The 17,342-nt window shown below is 38.1% G+C and overlaps 1 protein-coding gene across 2 annotated transcripts in view; it reads right to left on the bottom strand.

The window, feature by feature from the left end:
* Positions 1-552: 552 nt before the first annotated feature.
* LOC311608536 (uncharacterized protein) overlaps positions 553-17,342 on the bottom strand; it is a 148,348-nt gene continuing 131,558 nt past the window's right edge. For both annotated transcript variants that reach the window (XM_084801063.1, XM_084801062.1), the window contains exon 5: positions 553-646. In XM_084801063.1, coding sequence (XP_084657189.1) covers positions 641-646 — 6 coding nt within the window. In that variant the 3' untranslated portion in view covers positions 553-640. The remainder of the gene's footprint in view (positions 647-17,342) is intronic.

The following is a 17,342-nucleotide window of genomic DNA, read 5'->3' as shown; positions in this document are numbered from 1 at the left end:
GTCTACAAAGCGAGTCCAGGACAGTCAAGAATTCACAGAGAAACCCTATCTCAAAAAACCAAAAAACAAACAAACAAATACAGGGGGAGGAAATCCCCCTTAGGAACAGTCATAGAGGAGGGGAATAAGGGGAAAATAGGAGGGAGGGAAGAATGGGAAGATACAAGGGATGGGATAACCATTGAGATGTAACAAGAATAAATTAATTAAAAAAAAGATTAGTGAACCATATCATCAACTCTGAAAAATAAAAAATAAAAATAGAAAGAATTCCATAAGCCAGAAAAAAAAGAAAAAACTATCAGTATATATTTGTGTGTGTTTCTTTTAGATAAGGAATAAATGTATGTATTTCATTTAATATATTGATATATAGTGTATAACTTAACTAAACACAAAATAATATTAATTCTTGAGGCTTTATCAAATAACCTTGGTATTATTTGTTCCTGGTCTCATCTTCTTCCACTATATCTAGCTAATTCCCTCTTCCCCATCTCGAATCCCCACACACACACCAATTCTTCTCCTTACCATTTTTCATCACCTGTACCTTGTTCTTCTTATCCCAATCTCCTCCACATGCACCTATGGTCCTGTTGTGCTTTCCTGGTTTCGGTGGTTACTTCATGTTGCACACTCACATCTGAGGATTTAGAGACAAAACTGCAAATGAGAGAGCACATGTGGTGTTTGTATTTCTGGACTGGGTCTGACTTACTCCACTTAATGCAGTCACTTCTAGGCACGTCCATTCTGGAAATTTCATGATTTCATTTTCTCTTATACCTAAGTAACATCTCAGCTCAGTATATGTTCTCTGTTTTCACTATTTTGCCTATTGTGAGTAGGCAAGCCTTGAAAACGGCTGAGCAAGTATCTATGGAGAAGGATGTTGAGTTCTTTGGCCATATTCCATAGAATGAAAAGGCTGGGTGATATGAGAAATTTACATTATGGTTGTTTTTGATTTTTGTTTTTATTTTGTTTTGTTTGAGGATTCCCCTATTGATTTCTCAGTTGGAACAGTAATTTGCATTACCACCAACAATGGATGAGGGTTCCTCTTTCTTCCTAACCTCACCAGCATTTGTTTTCAGTTGTTTTATTGATATTAGCTATTCTGAAAGAGGTGAGATGAAATTTCCAAGATGTTTTAAATTGGATGGTCTTAATTGCTAAGGATGAAGTACTGGTTTTGGTATGTTACATTGAGAACTCCATATCTATATCCTTAGCCTATTTTAGAATGAAATATTTGTTTCCTTGGCTCTTTGTCTTTTGAGTTATTTGTAGCTTGTAAATGTTAATCCTCTGTCAGATGTATATCTGGCAAAGATTTATTCCTATTTAGTGAATTTATTCTTGATTTTTTCTTTAGCAATGGAAAAGCTTTTTAGTTTTATAAGGTTCCACTTTTTACTTATTAGCCTTACTCCCTTTACAAATGTAGTTTTGTTCAGAAAGTGATTTCTTGTATCTCTATACCTTGTTCAGTACTTTTTTAGAACTTGTAATTACTTATTTTAAAATATCATCACATGTACATCACATGTATCAATCAGTGACCATTCTGATTGTTATTCATATAAAATCTATTTTTTTTATGGTTGTGAGCCTAGCCTTTAACTGCTGAGCCATCTATGAACATATACAGGGGGAGGTAATCCCCCTCAGGAACAGTCATAGGGGAGGGGAATAAGGGGAAAATGGGAGGGAGGGAAAAATGGGAGGATACAAGGGATGGGATAACCATTGAGATGTAACAGGAATAAATTAATAAAGGAGAAGAAAAAAAATAAGATCTATTTTTTTTTTTGCTTCCTAAACATTCTCTTTTTACTACCAGAAAAGAACAGGGTTGTAATTTATTTGATAACTGTTTTTATTTTCTTTAAAAATACTAAGTTCACTCATGATTTACTTTTTTGAGGCACTTAGCTACTCAGGTGGCCAAACCCTTCTTTGAGGCTTAATGTTCATAATACCTGCATGGCTGATTAAGAAAATCATCTCATGGAGTCCTCTCTGAATAGCATTAAATAAAAAAATTAAACTAGAATGTCTTCCTTTTTCACAATCTAACAGGATCATAAACTTCAGGCTTCCTTGAAAAACTGCTCGATGTGCTGGATAGAATCTATCCAGGTAACAGACAGCAGCTCTATAAACTCGGGGCCATTGGCAGCTTAACTAGCTTGGGCTCTGAAAACTCCCAGGTCCAAAGGCAGTGTCCGTTTGAGGGAGAGAAAGCAAGTCACACAATGTGAGCACCTCATTTTATTTGTACCTCAAATAATACATTGTGAGGTAATATAAGAGCTACTGATCTACCAATGATGACCTTATCCAGCAAAAGTGGAAGAAAAATGAAATAGTGGGCAAAATATCACCACAACTGTATTATTTATTTAAAACTGTTCTTTAAAGAAAGCATGGAATTATAAATATGTTATATTCTGGATCTCACTCTACATACAGATGTATAATAAACAACAACAAACAAGTTTGCTTGTTTTTCTGGGAATTTAAGCCTTGGTTTTGTTCTAAATAAATTAGGAAATAAATTAGAACATGGGGAATTTATACTGTTTTGAGAGAAGAAATATTTTGGTACACTCTTCTGTGTCTTTTCTATTGCAAGAGGCATTTCTCTGTTTGAATAACAAAGACTTAATTGTCTTAGACTTAAAAACCATGTAAACTGTAAGAAAGTCTGCCAATAAGGCATGTTTCTGGTAAGAACAATAGCCAAAAAAAAAAAGCCTTATGTTTCTACCACTGTACAAGATATAATTTCTGATAATAGGAATCAATAAAGGGTAAATTAAATAGATGTATTTCTACAAGTGTAAGTATAATCAAGAGAAATGAATACAGCCATTGGAAACATAATAGATGTGTGACGGAGGGGAAGAAAGGACTCTGAACTTAATGACACAACTGCATTTAGATTATTTTAAAATCACTAGCTACTGTCCAATAGTCATACAATTACATACTTTCATTTATCTGTGGCTTGGCAACTTTTAAATATTTAGCTTGACAAAAGAAAATTTCCTTTGTAAATTTGTATCTGGAACTATTTTTTTTGGGGGGGGCTACTGTACAATTTAATGTAACAGCTTCACATTCCTTTCTGAATTTAATACTTTTAGTCTTCCTTTACTGTTTTAGTGCATGTTACTAAGTTTTGTCATATTCAAATTTAAAACCTAACTTTGATCTATTATTTTATATAATATATCTACTTTTCTGCTGTGTAGTTTGCAGTAAGCTTCTTTCATTCTTTATTTTCTTTTTATTTCCTTAATTTTTTTGTTTTTTTTTTTGTTTGTTTTTTTGTTTACTTGCTTGGTTTAGGGTTTTTCTTTTCTTTTTCTTTTTTTCTCTGTGTCTTTTTTTATTATGATAGTGGGTTAGATAGAACCACCATAATAATAATTATGGGTTTTGATAATAAACATTATCACATGTTTTATATTTACTACAACAATACACAGTATAACATACCCACTGTCTTTTTTTATATTATTTATTAATTTATTCATAAACTCTGATGTCCCATATTTGACTATGTCCCCTGGATGGGGAGGCCTGGTGGCACTCAGAGGAAGGATAGCAGGCTACCAAGAAGAGACTTGATACCCTGTGAGCATATACAGGGGGAGGAAATCCCCCTCAGGAACAGTCATAGGGGAGGGGAGTAAGGGGAAAATGGGAGGGAAGTAGGAATGGGAGGATACAAGGGATGGTTTGGAGTTTTTCAAGACAGAATTTCTCTGTGTAGCCTTGGCTATATTGGAATAGTTTTGTAGTCTAAGCTGGCCTTGAACTCAGATCTGCCTGCCTCTGCCTCCCTGAGTGCTGAAATTACAGGCCTGCTCCACAGCACCCAGCTTCTGTTTTTAATTTCCCAACAGCAGTGTTCCCTTGATCTCACATGGACACTAGCATTTTTTGTTATTTGCTTGTTCTTTATTGATCATATTTTGATTTTTATTTACTTCATCTAAAGCACACAGAGGGCTGGAATATGTAATATCCAACACTACACATACAAACTTGGAAAATATTATAACTATTAGGATAAAGAGAGACCAGCTTCAGTTCCTTTATTTAATTTTTGTTGACTTCTACTATCTTATTTTCACACACACACACACACACACACACACACACACACACACACACACATGATAGAGGTCCTAGGTCAGGCAGTGTTCCAATGACCTATCTCTCTATTCCATTTTGGGATTCCCTTAGCATTGCAGTCAGCAAAGACAATTTGATAAAAGAAACACTGACCTCAGCACCTGCACCAGTATGTTGAGGGCACTGAATCTAGGTGCATATAAAAGAAAAGAATTTGATCCAGAGTTCCTATATTTTGCAACATGCTTGGCACATAAGTAGGTCCAAACATTTAAGGTGATTACAGCAGTTATTACTTAGTATTGGGAGAAGGGTTGCTTTAGAATTCACATTGTTCTTAGGATCTGAGGATCCTAAAGTTTCTAAGTATATAAGATGCTTTTCACATATCACCTGCGATCATCCTTTCACATGTTAAAATAATCTGTGTTCATCTAATAATAAAGTTATTCTAAATTCCGCATGAAGTATTGTTACACTTCATTGTTTAAACAAAATGACAAGTTGTATATATATACATATATATACATGTATATATGTATGTGTATTGTGTGTATGTGTGTATGTAATTTAAACTGTATGCTTTTTATCCAGAATTGTTTCAATATGAGGGTATATGATCCAGAGAATATGAAGAACTTTCTCCCATTACTTTGTTATTTATTTTAATGTCTTACTTTATTTTCTTCCTATCCTTCATTCCCACATTACCATTATTATTTATTTTATTTTATTGAGTGGAAGACTGAATTATTTAATTTCCTTTTAGATATATTCTTTAACTATTGTTTTCTTCATAGTTCTCACAAGATTATAATTAATACCAAAGGCACACCTACATCATTAATTTGAACTCATTTATCTTAACCTATGTACTATCTGAAATAGACTTTTTACCAGCTCCATCTCTTTGTTTTCCTTTGTTGGTAACACAAGTATAAAAATGATACTGGTGATTTAAATATGCTGGCACTAAATTTAGCAAGATGTGGGAGTTTGCAATATTACAGAACTAAAAAATGGCTTCTAACTCTTGTCTCCAAAGGTATTTCAACACATATATTAATTTTGTCTCTCACTTATTATTTCACTATCTACTTTTCAGATATTTACCTAATTGTATTCTCATCAGAGGCTCAAATGAGGAAGGGCCTGCTTCTCACTCCTTAAGTGTTCGGCAGAATTCACACTTTTGCTGATGTAAGACCTCATGTATCCTTAGATTTGAGTCCTACTCCACAGAAAGGTAATCAAGCCTTATACTAAAAACCTGAGAAGCACCCATGGCTAATGAAATCAAAGGTCCTTGAAGAAACCTGATACTGTTGTTCTGCTGAATGGACCTAGTGTTGACGTGCCTTCTAAATATTTATGTTTACACATAGATCAGTGATGCTCTCAGAATTGGTCAGAGAAATGATTTACTGAATAGATAGCAGAGAATACAAGATTTATAACTGGTCCCAGTAATGACAGTAAGTGGCAATAGGTTACAAATCTTTAATCTTGATATCTATATCACTGTATCACTTCCTGAAAGGCTTGGAGTGGGGAAAGATGTCATGCAATTACTGTTGTTACTAACTTACTGGTTAGAAAGCAGTACCCACAGGCAAGGCGTTGTGAAAGGACATAGAACACCCCTGAAATCTCTGTATAGCACATGTTAGATCATCCTTTAACTGTATCAATCACTAAATAATATCTACAATGTATATATTTTGAATTGTGATTTTTAACTACTTCTATCAATATTGTAAAGATGTCCAAAAGTAATGCTGTTTGCTGTAGATTAAGTATGTGGAAGACTAAACTTGAACAAACAGCTACAAGAAAAACAGCCACTACTACACCTTGAATGAATTGATTTGATATTACAGATTTTCAAGATGGATTAGAAATCAAGTGACATACTTACATCACATTTTTAATGAGGTTAGATCTCAATTCATGATCATGTTAGCTTTACACTAAAATGATAAGTCTATTCCATCTGAACCTTTGACTACAGATTTAGAAATCTGACATGTTTTTAGAAATTTTCATGTCAGCAGAACAAAAATCTTGCTGGAAAGGTTTTTGAGTTTTCTGTTTACTTTGGTTTGGTTTTTTGTAAGGAGTTTGTATTCCTTATGTGTTATCTTTCCTAACTTTTCTACCAGGCCTTTAATGGTATTTTCCTGCTTGAAGCAGAAGTTCCCTAATTTAGGTCTGTTAGTACAAGGTAATAGGAAAAAAAATCACTTGTTTTACTTACAAAACCATTTTCCTTTCCTGCTCTTTGTGCAATAAATGATAGTTTACATATTAAAAAAATAAAACAGGAGATCCAAGATGGCGGCGAGCAGTGTGGACCGTGTTTGAAAGCTCCAGCGAACAATTCAGGGAATTGCACAGATTTCTGAGCCAGGAAAACCAAGGTCCCCATACCACGGCAGCAGAAGTGCTCCACGGTTCAGAGGGACCAGGGTGCAGAGGACCTGCCTGCCCCTGCACACGGGAGGAGCGAGGACTTTCTTGGATCAGAGCGGCGGCGGTGAGGACAGCAGTGCCATCAGCAGCTCCGGCAGCGCCAGCGGCTCCAGCGGCACCAGCGGCGGTGGCTGAGGTTTGCAGCTCAGAGCCTTCCAGTGGAGGCGATTAGTGTGGTGAACGGTGGGAGTTGCTGCGGGAGAGGGGACTCTGGACAGGATTTGGGTGGCGTGGTGCCTTGAGACTCAGCGGACGGTTCGGCCCGGAGTCCTGGGTTTGCTCAGTGAGCTGTGCTGTGGAGAGGCTGGCTCGGCTCGGCGGGCTATTCTGCCCGAGGCACAGCTCCCCTGCTGTGACGCAAGCTAGGCGGAGTGCGGGCTTCTACCCTGGGCGCCGGCTCAGTGCAGACGCAGTTTTCCTGCTGTGACTCGAGCGGGGCTGAGTGCTCAGTTATACTCCGGGTGCTCGCCCAGCGCAGATGCAGTTTTCCTGCTGTGACTCGAGCGGGGCGGAGCGCTCAGTTATACTCCGGGTGCTTGCCCAGCGCAGACGCAGTTTTCCTGCTGTGACGCAAGCAGCGCAGAGCGCTCAGTTATACTCTGGGTGCTTGCCCAGAGCAGCCTTGGTTTGCCTGCTACGACGAAAGTTGGGCGGAGCGCTCGCTTCTACCCTGGGTGCTTCCTCAGTGCGGTCTCAGTTTCCCTGCTGTGATGCAAGCCTGGCGAAGCACTCACTTCTACCCTAGGTGCTTGCTCAGCGCTGCCGCAATTTTCCTGCTGTGACGCGGGCTGGGCGGAGCGCTCAGTTATACCTTGGGTGCTTGCTCAGTGCAGCCTTGGTTTTCCTGCGGTGACACAAGCTGGGCAGAGCGCTCACTTCCACCAGGTGCTTGCTCAGTGCAGTCGCAGCTCTCCTGCTGTGGCAGACGGTTCAAGAGAAACTAGCTGAGCTCGACGCGTGGCTCGGGCCTAGTATCCCTGGCTGGACTTGGCAGGGGACCCAAAAGGTTGTGGATACCTTGGCCTGACCCAATGATCATTCAGAGACCCAGAACGATTGCAGGACCCACAGCAAAGGAGAGCTGAGGATCACTGGTGGTGAGAGCCCAAAACTACAGGGATAACCTCCTGCCATCCACACCAGTGAAGTATCAGGGCTTCCAGCCTACGGAAATCATGAGAAAACAAGTGAATCTATCATCAGACTCCCTCCACTCAACTCTGGAAGTTACCCAACAAAAACAGAGATGGCAAGATGCCTAAGGGACAGCGTAAAAGCATTCGCAAAAACCCCCAAAACAACATGACATCTCCAGTTCACAGCTATCCCAAAGAAAACAACCCGGAGAACTCACATACAACGGAAGCACAAGAAAATGACCTCAGATCCTTGGTAATGAGGATGTTAACGGAGGAAAAAAATAAAATTCGAAATCAGATGCAGGAAGAAGCAGCGAAGCAGGTGCGAGACATAAAAGAAGCACATAGAGTGGAACTGGAAAATTTTCAGGAAAATATAAACAACCAGATGAAAGAAATTAAAAAATCTGTTCAAGATATGAAAATGAAAATGGATTCAATGATAAACACACAGACAGAAGAAAAACGAGAACGTGAGGCCTCAGAGAAGAAGGCGAATGACACAGTGCTGAGCTTTTCTAACAGAATCCAAGAGATGGAAGAACGAATCTCAAGCCTAGAAGATACAATAACAGATCTTGAAGCAACCATTAAAGAAAATGCCAAATCTGGAAAATTCCTGACACAAAATATCCAAGAAATTAAGGACACCATGAAAAGAAGAAATCTGAGGATAATAGGCATCGAAGAGAGAAGATATCAGACTCCAAGGACCAGAAACTCTTCTCAGCAAAATCATAGAAGAAAATTTCCCCAATCTAAAGAAAGAGATGCCTATAAACATACAAGAGGCATACAGAACACCAAATAGAATTGACCAGAAAAGAAAAACTGCCCGTCACATAATAATCAAAACACAAAACATACAGAACAAAAAAAAATATTAAAAGCTGCAAGGGAAAAGGGCCAAATAACATTTAATGGCAAACCTATCAGAATTACACCCGACTTCTCAGCAGAGACCATCAAAGCCAGAAGGGCCTGGACAGAGATCCTGCAAACCCTAAGAGACCACAGATGCCAGGCCAGACTACTTTACCCAGCAAAACTATCAATAAACATTGATGGAGAAAACAAAATATTCCATGACAAAACTAAATTCAAACAGTACCTATCCACAAATCCAGCTTTACAGAAGGTACTAGAAGGAAAACTCCATCCCAAAGGGTCAAGCTACAACCAAAACTACTCAGGAAATAGATAACTATACCATGGCAAAAACACAACTACACAAACGCTCAACTGGAACCAACATCAAAATTAAGACTCTTAATAGTAACTGGTCGTTAATATCTCTCAACATCAATGGTCTCAATTCTCCAATAAAAAGACACAGACTAACTGAATGGGTGCATAAACAAGATCCAACATTCTTCTGCATTCAAGAAACACATTTCACCCATAATGATAGGTATTACCTCAGGATAAAAGGTTGGAAAAAAATATTCCAAGCAAATGGACACAAAAAGCAAGCAGGCGTAGCCATTTTAATATCAAACAAAATAGATTGTCAACCAAGATTAATCAAAAGGGATGAGGATGGACACTTCTTACTCATCAAAGGTAAAGTCAACCAAGATGACATCACAATTCTGAACATCTATGCTCCCAATACAAGGGCACCCACATTTGTAAAAGATCTGCTAAAAAGGCTTAAATCACACATCGATCCACACACAATAATAGTGGGAGACTTCAACACCCCACTCTCACTGAAGGACAAGTCATCGAAACAGAAACTAAGCCGAGAAATAACATCATTAACCAATGCCATGGGTCAAATGGATCTAACAGATATCTATAGAACCTTTCACCCAAACAAGAAAGAATATACCTTCTTCTCTGCACCCCATGGAACCTTCTCCAAAATTGATCACATTGTAGTTCACAAAGAAAGCCTCAACAGATACAAGAGGATTGAAATAATACCTTGTATCTTATCAGATCTTCATGGGCTTAGGCTGCAATTCAACAACAACAGAAATAACAAAAAGCCTACACGTATGTGGAAACTAAACAACTCTCTACTAAATGACACCTGGGTCAGGAAAGAAATAAAGAAAGAAATCAAGGAGTTTCTGAAATTCAATGAAAATGAAGGAACAACATACCCAAATTTGTGGGATACATTGAAAGCAGTGCTAAGAGGAAAATTCATAGCACTAAGTGCCTTTAAAAAGAAATTGGAAGCAGCGCACATAAACACCTTAACGATACAACTGGAAGCCCTAGAAAAAAGTGAAGCAGAAACACCCAAAAGGTGTAGACGTCTGGAAATAATCAAACTCAGGGGTGAAATTAACAAATTAGAAACTAAGAAAACAGTCCAAAGAATCAACAAAACCAAGAGCTGGTTCTTTGAGAAAGTCAACAAGATAGACAGACCATTAGTCAAACTAACTAAAAATCAGAGAGACAGTATTGAAATCAACAAAATCAGAAATGAAAAGGGAGACATAACAACAGACACTGAAGAAATACAAAGAATCATAAGATCCTACTTTGAAGGCATATATGCCACAAAATTTGAAAATCTAAGGGAAATGGACGATTTTCTTGATCAATTTTACTTGCCAAAGTTGAGTGAAGAACAGATAAACAAGCTAAATAGTCCCATTTCCCCTACAGAAATTGAAGTAATCATTGATAGTCTCCCAACCAAAAAAAGCCCAGGGCCAGATGGCTTCAGTGCAGAATTCTACCAGACCTTCAAGGGCGAGCTAATACCGATACTCTTCAAGCTACTCCAAAAGATAGAAAGGGATGAAACATTACCAAACTCATTCTATGAGTCCATAGTCTCATTGATACCTAAACATAACAAAGACTCAACAAAGAAAGAGAATTTCAGACCAATTTCTCTGATGAACATCGATGCAAAAATACTAAATAAAATACTTGCAAAACGAATACAAGAGCACGTCAGAGATATCATTCATCATGACCAAGTAGGCTTCCTTCCAGGCATGCAGGGATGGTTTAATATACGGAAATCCATCAATGTAATCCACCACATAAACAAAATGAAAATAAAAAACCACATGATCATCTCTTTGGATGCAGAGAAAGCATTTGATAAAATCCAACATTCATTCATGTTTAAAGTTTTAGAGAGATCGGGAATACAAGGCACTTTCCTCAACATAATAAAGGCTATATATAGGAAGCCAATAGCCAAAATCAAAGTAAATGGTGAGATACTTAAGGAAATTCCTCTAAAATCAGGAACAAGGAAAGGCTGCCCACTCTCTCCATATCTCTTCAATATAGTACTCGAAGTTCTAGCCAGAGCAATAAGACAACATAAGGAGATCAAGGGTATTCAAATGGGAAAGGAGGAAGTCAAATTATCCCTATTTGCAGATGATATGATAGTCTACATAAGCGACCCTCAAAATTCCACCAGAGAACTCCTACAGCTGATAAACACCTTCAGCAAATTGGCTGGATACAAAATTAACTCAAAAAAGTCTGTAGCCTTCCTATACACAAATGATAAGCTTGCAGAGGAAGAAATTAGGAAAACTACACCCTTCACATTAGCCACAAGCAATATAAAGTACTTAGGAGTTACTCTTACTAAGCAAGTGAAGCACCTGTTTGAAAAAAATTTCAAAACCCTAAAGAAAGAGATTGAAGATGACATGAGAAGATGGAAGGATCTACCTTGCTCATGGATAGGGAGAATTAACATAATAAAAATGGCCATCCTACCAAAAGCAATCTACAGATTCAATGCAATCCCTATCAAAATACCTACACAATTTTTTAAAGACATTGAAAGTTCAATTCTGAACTTCATATGGAAAAACAAAAAACCCAGAATAGCTAAAAAAATCTTGTACAATAAAAGGTGCTCTGGAGGAGTCTCCATACCTGATCTCAAACTGTACTATAAAGCAATAGTAATTAAAACAGCATGGTACTGGCACAGCAACAGGCCGGTTGATCAGTGGAATCGAATCGAAGACCCAGATATGAATCCACACACATATGGGCATTTGATTTTTGACAAAGAAGCCAAATCCATTCGATGGAAAAGGGATAGCATCTTCAACAAATGGTGCTGGTCTAACTGGATGTCTATGTGTAAAAAAATGCAACTGGACCCATATTTGTCACCTTGTACAAAACTCAAATCCAAGTGGATTAAAGACCTCAACATAAAACCAGAGACACTAAATCACTTAGAAGAAAAAGTGGGGAAGAGCCTGGAACATATTGGCACAGGAGACAACTTCCTGAACAGAACACCAACAGCCCAGTCATTAATATCAACAATTAATAAATGGGACCTCATGAGGCTGAGAAGCTTCTGTAAGGCAGGTGACACGGTAAAGAGAACAAAGCGACAGCCTACAGACTGGGAAAAGATCTTCACCAACCCCACATCTGACAAAGGTCTAATATCCAAAATATATAAAGAACTCATGAAATTAAATACCACCAAACCAAATAACCCAATCGAGAAATGGGGCATGGAACTAAACAGAGAATTCACAACAGAGGAATATCAAATGGCTGAGAAACACTTAAAGAAATGCTCAACTTCCTTAATCATCAGGGAAATGCAAATCAAAACAACGCTGAGATTCCATCTTACACCCATCAGGATGGCTAAGATCAAAAATTCAAGCGACACCACATGCTGGCGAGGATGTGGGGAGAGAGGAACACTCCTTCATTGCTGGTGGGAATGCAAACTAGTACAACCACTTTGGAAATCTATCTGGTGCTATCTCAGAAAAATGGGAATAGGGCTTCCTCAAGACCCAGCTATTCCACTCCTTGGAATATACCCAGAAGATGCTCCAGCACACAACAAGAAAATTTGCTCAACCATGTTCATAGCAGCCTTATTCATAATAGCCAGAACATGGAAACAGCCTAAGTGTCCCCCAATAGAAGAATGGATAAAGAAACTGTGATACATATACACTATGGAATACTATTCAGCTATTAAAAACAAGGAATTCCCGAAATTTGTGGATAAATGGATTGAGCTAGAAATGATCATAATGAGTGAGTTAACCCAGAAGCAGAAAGACTCAAATGGTACATACTCACTTATATCTGCATATTAGCCCAAGGGGCATGTCCCACGAAAGCCTTCACTTACCAGGAAACTGAGACAGAGGAGAGGACATTCTAGTGGGACTCTAGATGAGAGAATCATGGGAGAAAGGCAAAGTAGAAGGACCCAGAGGGTCCTAGAAGCCTACAAGTAGAACATTATGATAGGCAGATTTGGGCACAGGGGTCCCGCTCAAACTAAGGCACCAGCCAAGGACAATACAGGCGGTAAACCTTAAGCCCCTACCCAGATCTAGCCAATGGACAGAACACTCCCCACAGTAGAGTGGAGAGTGGGATATGACTTTCTCACATACTCTGGTGCCTCACCTTTGACCATGTCCCCTGGACGGGGAGACCTGGTGGCAATCAGAGGAAGGACAGCAAGTTACCAAGAAGAGACTTGATACCCTATGAACATATACAGGGGGAGGTAATCCCCCTCAGGAACAGTCATAGGGGAGGGGAATAAGGGGAAATTGGGAGGGAGGGAAAAATGGGAGGATTCAAGGGATGGGATAACCATTGAGATGTAACAAGAATAAATTAATAAAGGAGGAAAAAAAACAGAATAAGCCAAATTAAGTAAATAGCATAAAGTAAGTGGAACAAATGGCAGCTGTAGTACATTTAGAAACTAATAGAAATTACCACTCATATAGGCCCTCTGTATGACAAAATACTATATTCTGTTGTTTTAAAATTCAGCCTTGCATTTACATTTATGTGTCATAAAATGGAATGAAATGAATTAAATTAGAAATAATAATGTTTAGCCATGAGTTTAAGGGGAAAATGGGAGGGAGGGAAGAATGGGAGGATACAAGGGATGGGATAGCCATTGAGATGTAACAAGAATAAATTAATAAAGGAGAAAAAAATGAAAAAAAAAATTAAAAAAAATAAAACATACAAGAATCCCAAGTGCTGTTTTTATAGAAAATTACTTTTCAATAAATTAAAATAACTCACGAGACAGTCTTTATCTTTATACAAAACAACTGCTTACGCTCATTTAATTTTTTTATCACATTATATCATTTGATGGTACTAAATCAATTATAAAGTCATAACTCCTAAGTACCAAAATTAAGGTATGTCTAAGAATATCTGAAAAAACCTATTTCTTAAAATGAGTTATCTCAAGATCCTAGTCATTTTATGAGTATCTCGCTTAAAAATGAATTTGCAATGAGAAAAAATTGTCCTGTTATATGTTATACAAATACAACCTGAATTTTCAGCTAAACCAGAGTTTTCTACAATAACCTAAAAGAAATATTCAATTTTCTAATCAGTTGTTTAATATATTTCTTCAAAGAAGTGGAAATTAAATTTATAAATATATTACCAATATTTGGTGTGTTCGCATGTATATTCATGGTTTGGTGGGTGCAAATGTGTGTGCTGATACACAAATAGGTTTTTGCACATGCATGTAAAGGCAAGATACCTAGCCGTAGGAGCCATGCAACTTGATTTCAGAAACAACAGTTCTCATTTGAACCTGGAGCTCCCAGATTAGACTACAGTTTCTTGTTTGAGATTCCCAAGAACCCTCCTGTCTCCCTCTCCCCAGGGCAGGGAGAGGAAGTGTGAGCCAAGCTAGACATGGTGGTGCACGCCTTTAATCCCAGCACTCTGGAGGCAGAGGCCAGCAGATTGCTGTGAGTTCGAGGCGAGCCTGGTCTTCAAAGCAAGTCTAGGACAGCAAGGCTACCCAGAGAAACCCTGTCTTGAAAAACAAAACAAAACAAAACAAAATTGTGAGCCATTACTCTCGGATTGTTATGTAGGTTGTTATGCAGGTGATAGAAAATGCTTGTTTAGCAGGCATCTTACTGACAGCTATCTCTAAGACCCAAATATGCTATCTTGTACCATTGTTAAAACTAATCTAAACATTAGTTTGAAATGTGGTACCTGAAAGAATGTTGGTTCTTTTTGAATTTTGTTAATTGTTTGAAGATGTGATGAAAACCTTTGTATTTTCTTTGCCTCTTTAGTATCCAGTTACTAAGATTTGCCCCCCCCCTCTTCCTACCTCTTGTGCTATTTTTCTTCTTTTTCATTTGTATCACTATTAACAAATTTAAAAGTTTCACTGAGTCTAATCACAGTGCTTTTATCAGTAGATGTCCCAGCAAGATTCAGGTCACAGATACAAATCTCTTAACTGATGGTTCTTCAGGATTCTCGTTTTCAGTGCTGGCTGGTTCCTGATGCTGGCTGGTTCCTGATGCTGGCTGGTTCCTGATGCTGGCTGGTTCCTGATGCTGGCTGGTTCCTGAGCTGTTTTTTCCTTCAAACCCTCCAATGTCCCTTCCCCTTCTCCAAGCCTACCTTGTACCCTGTTACTGTGTGCCAAACTGATGAACTCTTTTTGATTATTATTACAGGCACACACACACACACACACACACACACACACACACACACACACGCACAATTGTAAATGTTTATACAACTATCTTCGTCTATTTACTGTAATTTGTTTGTAAGATTTCTGGCTGACCATTTTGTACTGGATAACTAACTATTTAAAGGCATCCTGCTGAAGTAAGTCTAATTCTTCCCCTCACAGCAGTCATTTGTGGCCTATAGCTCTTTATATAGGAGTGAAACTCTATGAGATTTCTCCCATCCTCACTATTATGTCTATTGAAAGTGCTATCGTTCGTTCGTGTCCTATTTAGACAATCATGTTGTTGAGGTCTCCTGGGTATTGCTTCCTTGTCATTTTAGGCAACAGAATCCCTCAGCAGTATTCCTGGTCCTCAGGCTCTTAGGCTTCCTCTGTCTTCTCATCTGTAATGTTCCCAGAGGCTTTGGTGTATGGATTTATGAAGTAGATATAGAACTTTGTTGTAGGCTGCATGCAATTCATTAAACTTTGCATTATTAGTTGTGTTTTTCTGTAATGGTCTCGACTTGCTGTATGGACAAGCTTCCTTGATAAAAGGTGAAAACTACACTTATCTGTGAGTATAAGTTTTAGAAGGATGTCAGAAATTTAATTTTTGTAGTAAAGTGATGGTGATAGTCTTTTCTGAGATCCAGTATGTCACTAACCTTGGGTATTTAGCTAAGACTCTAGTAGCAGGAATAATTTGCCTCCAATCGAGTGGTCTTAAATTCAACTGTAAAGGAGCTGAGCACTGCCAAGTTATTAGTGCAACTGTTGTAATCTTTGGGATATCTTGCCTGGCTTTCATTGCTATGCAAAATTGGCGTCACATCTGGACAAGAGCTTTGATTGTTTCCATCCTTTTCAAAATTAAGTAGTACTTTCTTGGTACTATGGAAGCTATACTGCAGGAAGGCTTTCAGGACACCTAATGTTTTCTGAGCCTTTTATATGAAGTGTGCGGTATCTTTAGCAGTAGGAACTTACCTTCAACAGAAAAGTATATACAGAATACTTCACCAAATAATAAAAGAATATACATTCTGTCCATTGGCTAGATCTGGGTAGGGGTTTAAGGTTTACCGCCTGTATTGTCCTTGGCTGGTGCCTTAGTTTGAGCAGAACCTCTGAGCCCAAATCTGCCTATCATAATGTTCTACTTGTAGGCTTCTAGGACCCTCTGGATCCTTCTACTTTGCCATTCTCCCATGGTTCTCTCATCTAGAGTCCCACTAGAATGTCCTCCCCTCTGTCTCAGTTTCCTGGTAAGTGAAGGCTTTCGTGGGACATGCCCCTTGGGCTAATATGCAGATATAAGTGAGTATATACCATTTGAGCCATGTCCCCTGGAGGGGGAGACCTGGTGGCACTCAGAGGAAGGACAGCAGGTTACCAAGAAGAGACTTGATACCCTATGAGCATATACAGGGGGAGGTAATCCCCCTCAGGAACAGTCATAGGGGAGGGGAATAAGGGGAAAATGGGAGGAAGGGAAGAATGGGAGGATACAAGGGATGGGATAACCATTGAGATGTAACAAGAATAAATTAATAAAGGAGAAAAAAAAAACCAAAAAAAAAAAAAAAAAGAAGTGACAGACACACTAAGAATGTAACAATTAAGCCCTGATTGCACCATAATTATTCTTGCTATAGGTGGTTTATTGTATATATGTGGAATAATATAAATGTATATGCAAAAAATAAAATAATAAAATAAAAAGAAAAAAGAAAAGAAACAAAAACAAAGCAAACAAACAAAAAAAAGAATATACATTCTACCCAATAATCCACAGAAGCACATCATGAGACACAAACTGTTCAAACTGTCAAAAAACATTGAAATTGTTCCATGTATCTTTACTGAGCACTTTACAAGACAATTTAAAATCAATAGCAAACAAATCTCTAGTGAGTTCACAAACTCATGGGGGTTAAAGAGCTCATTACTGAATGGAAAATGAATCAAAGAAGAAATTAAGAACAAAATCAATATAGTCCTGGAAATGGAATGAAAATGTGACACAGCAAACATCTGGGACACATTAAAAGCAGACCTAATAGGAAAATTAATAGCTCTGATGTCTTATATTCAGA

The sequence above is a fragment of the Acomys minous genome (assembly GCF_964271855.1).
Source record: "Acomys minous genome assembly, chromosome: 11".
In the NCBI taxonomy this organism is placed as follows: domain Eukaryota; kingdom Metazoa; phylum Chordata; class Mammalia; order Rodentia; family Muridae; genus Acomys; species Acomys minous.
Note: the sequence above shows the minus strand (reverse complement) of the source record. Positions and strands in the feature narration are given on the sequence as shown.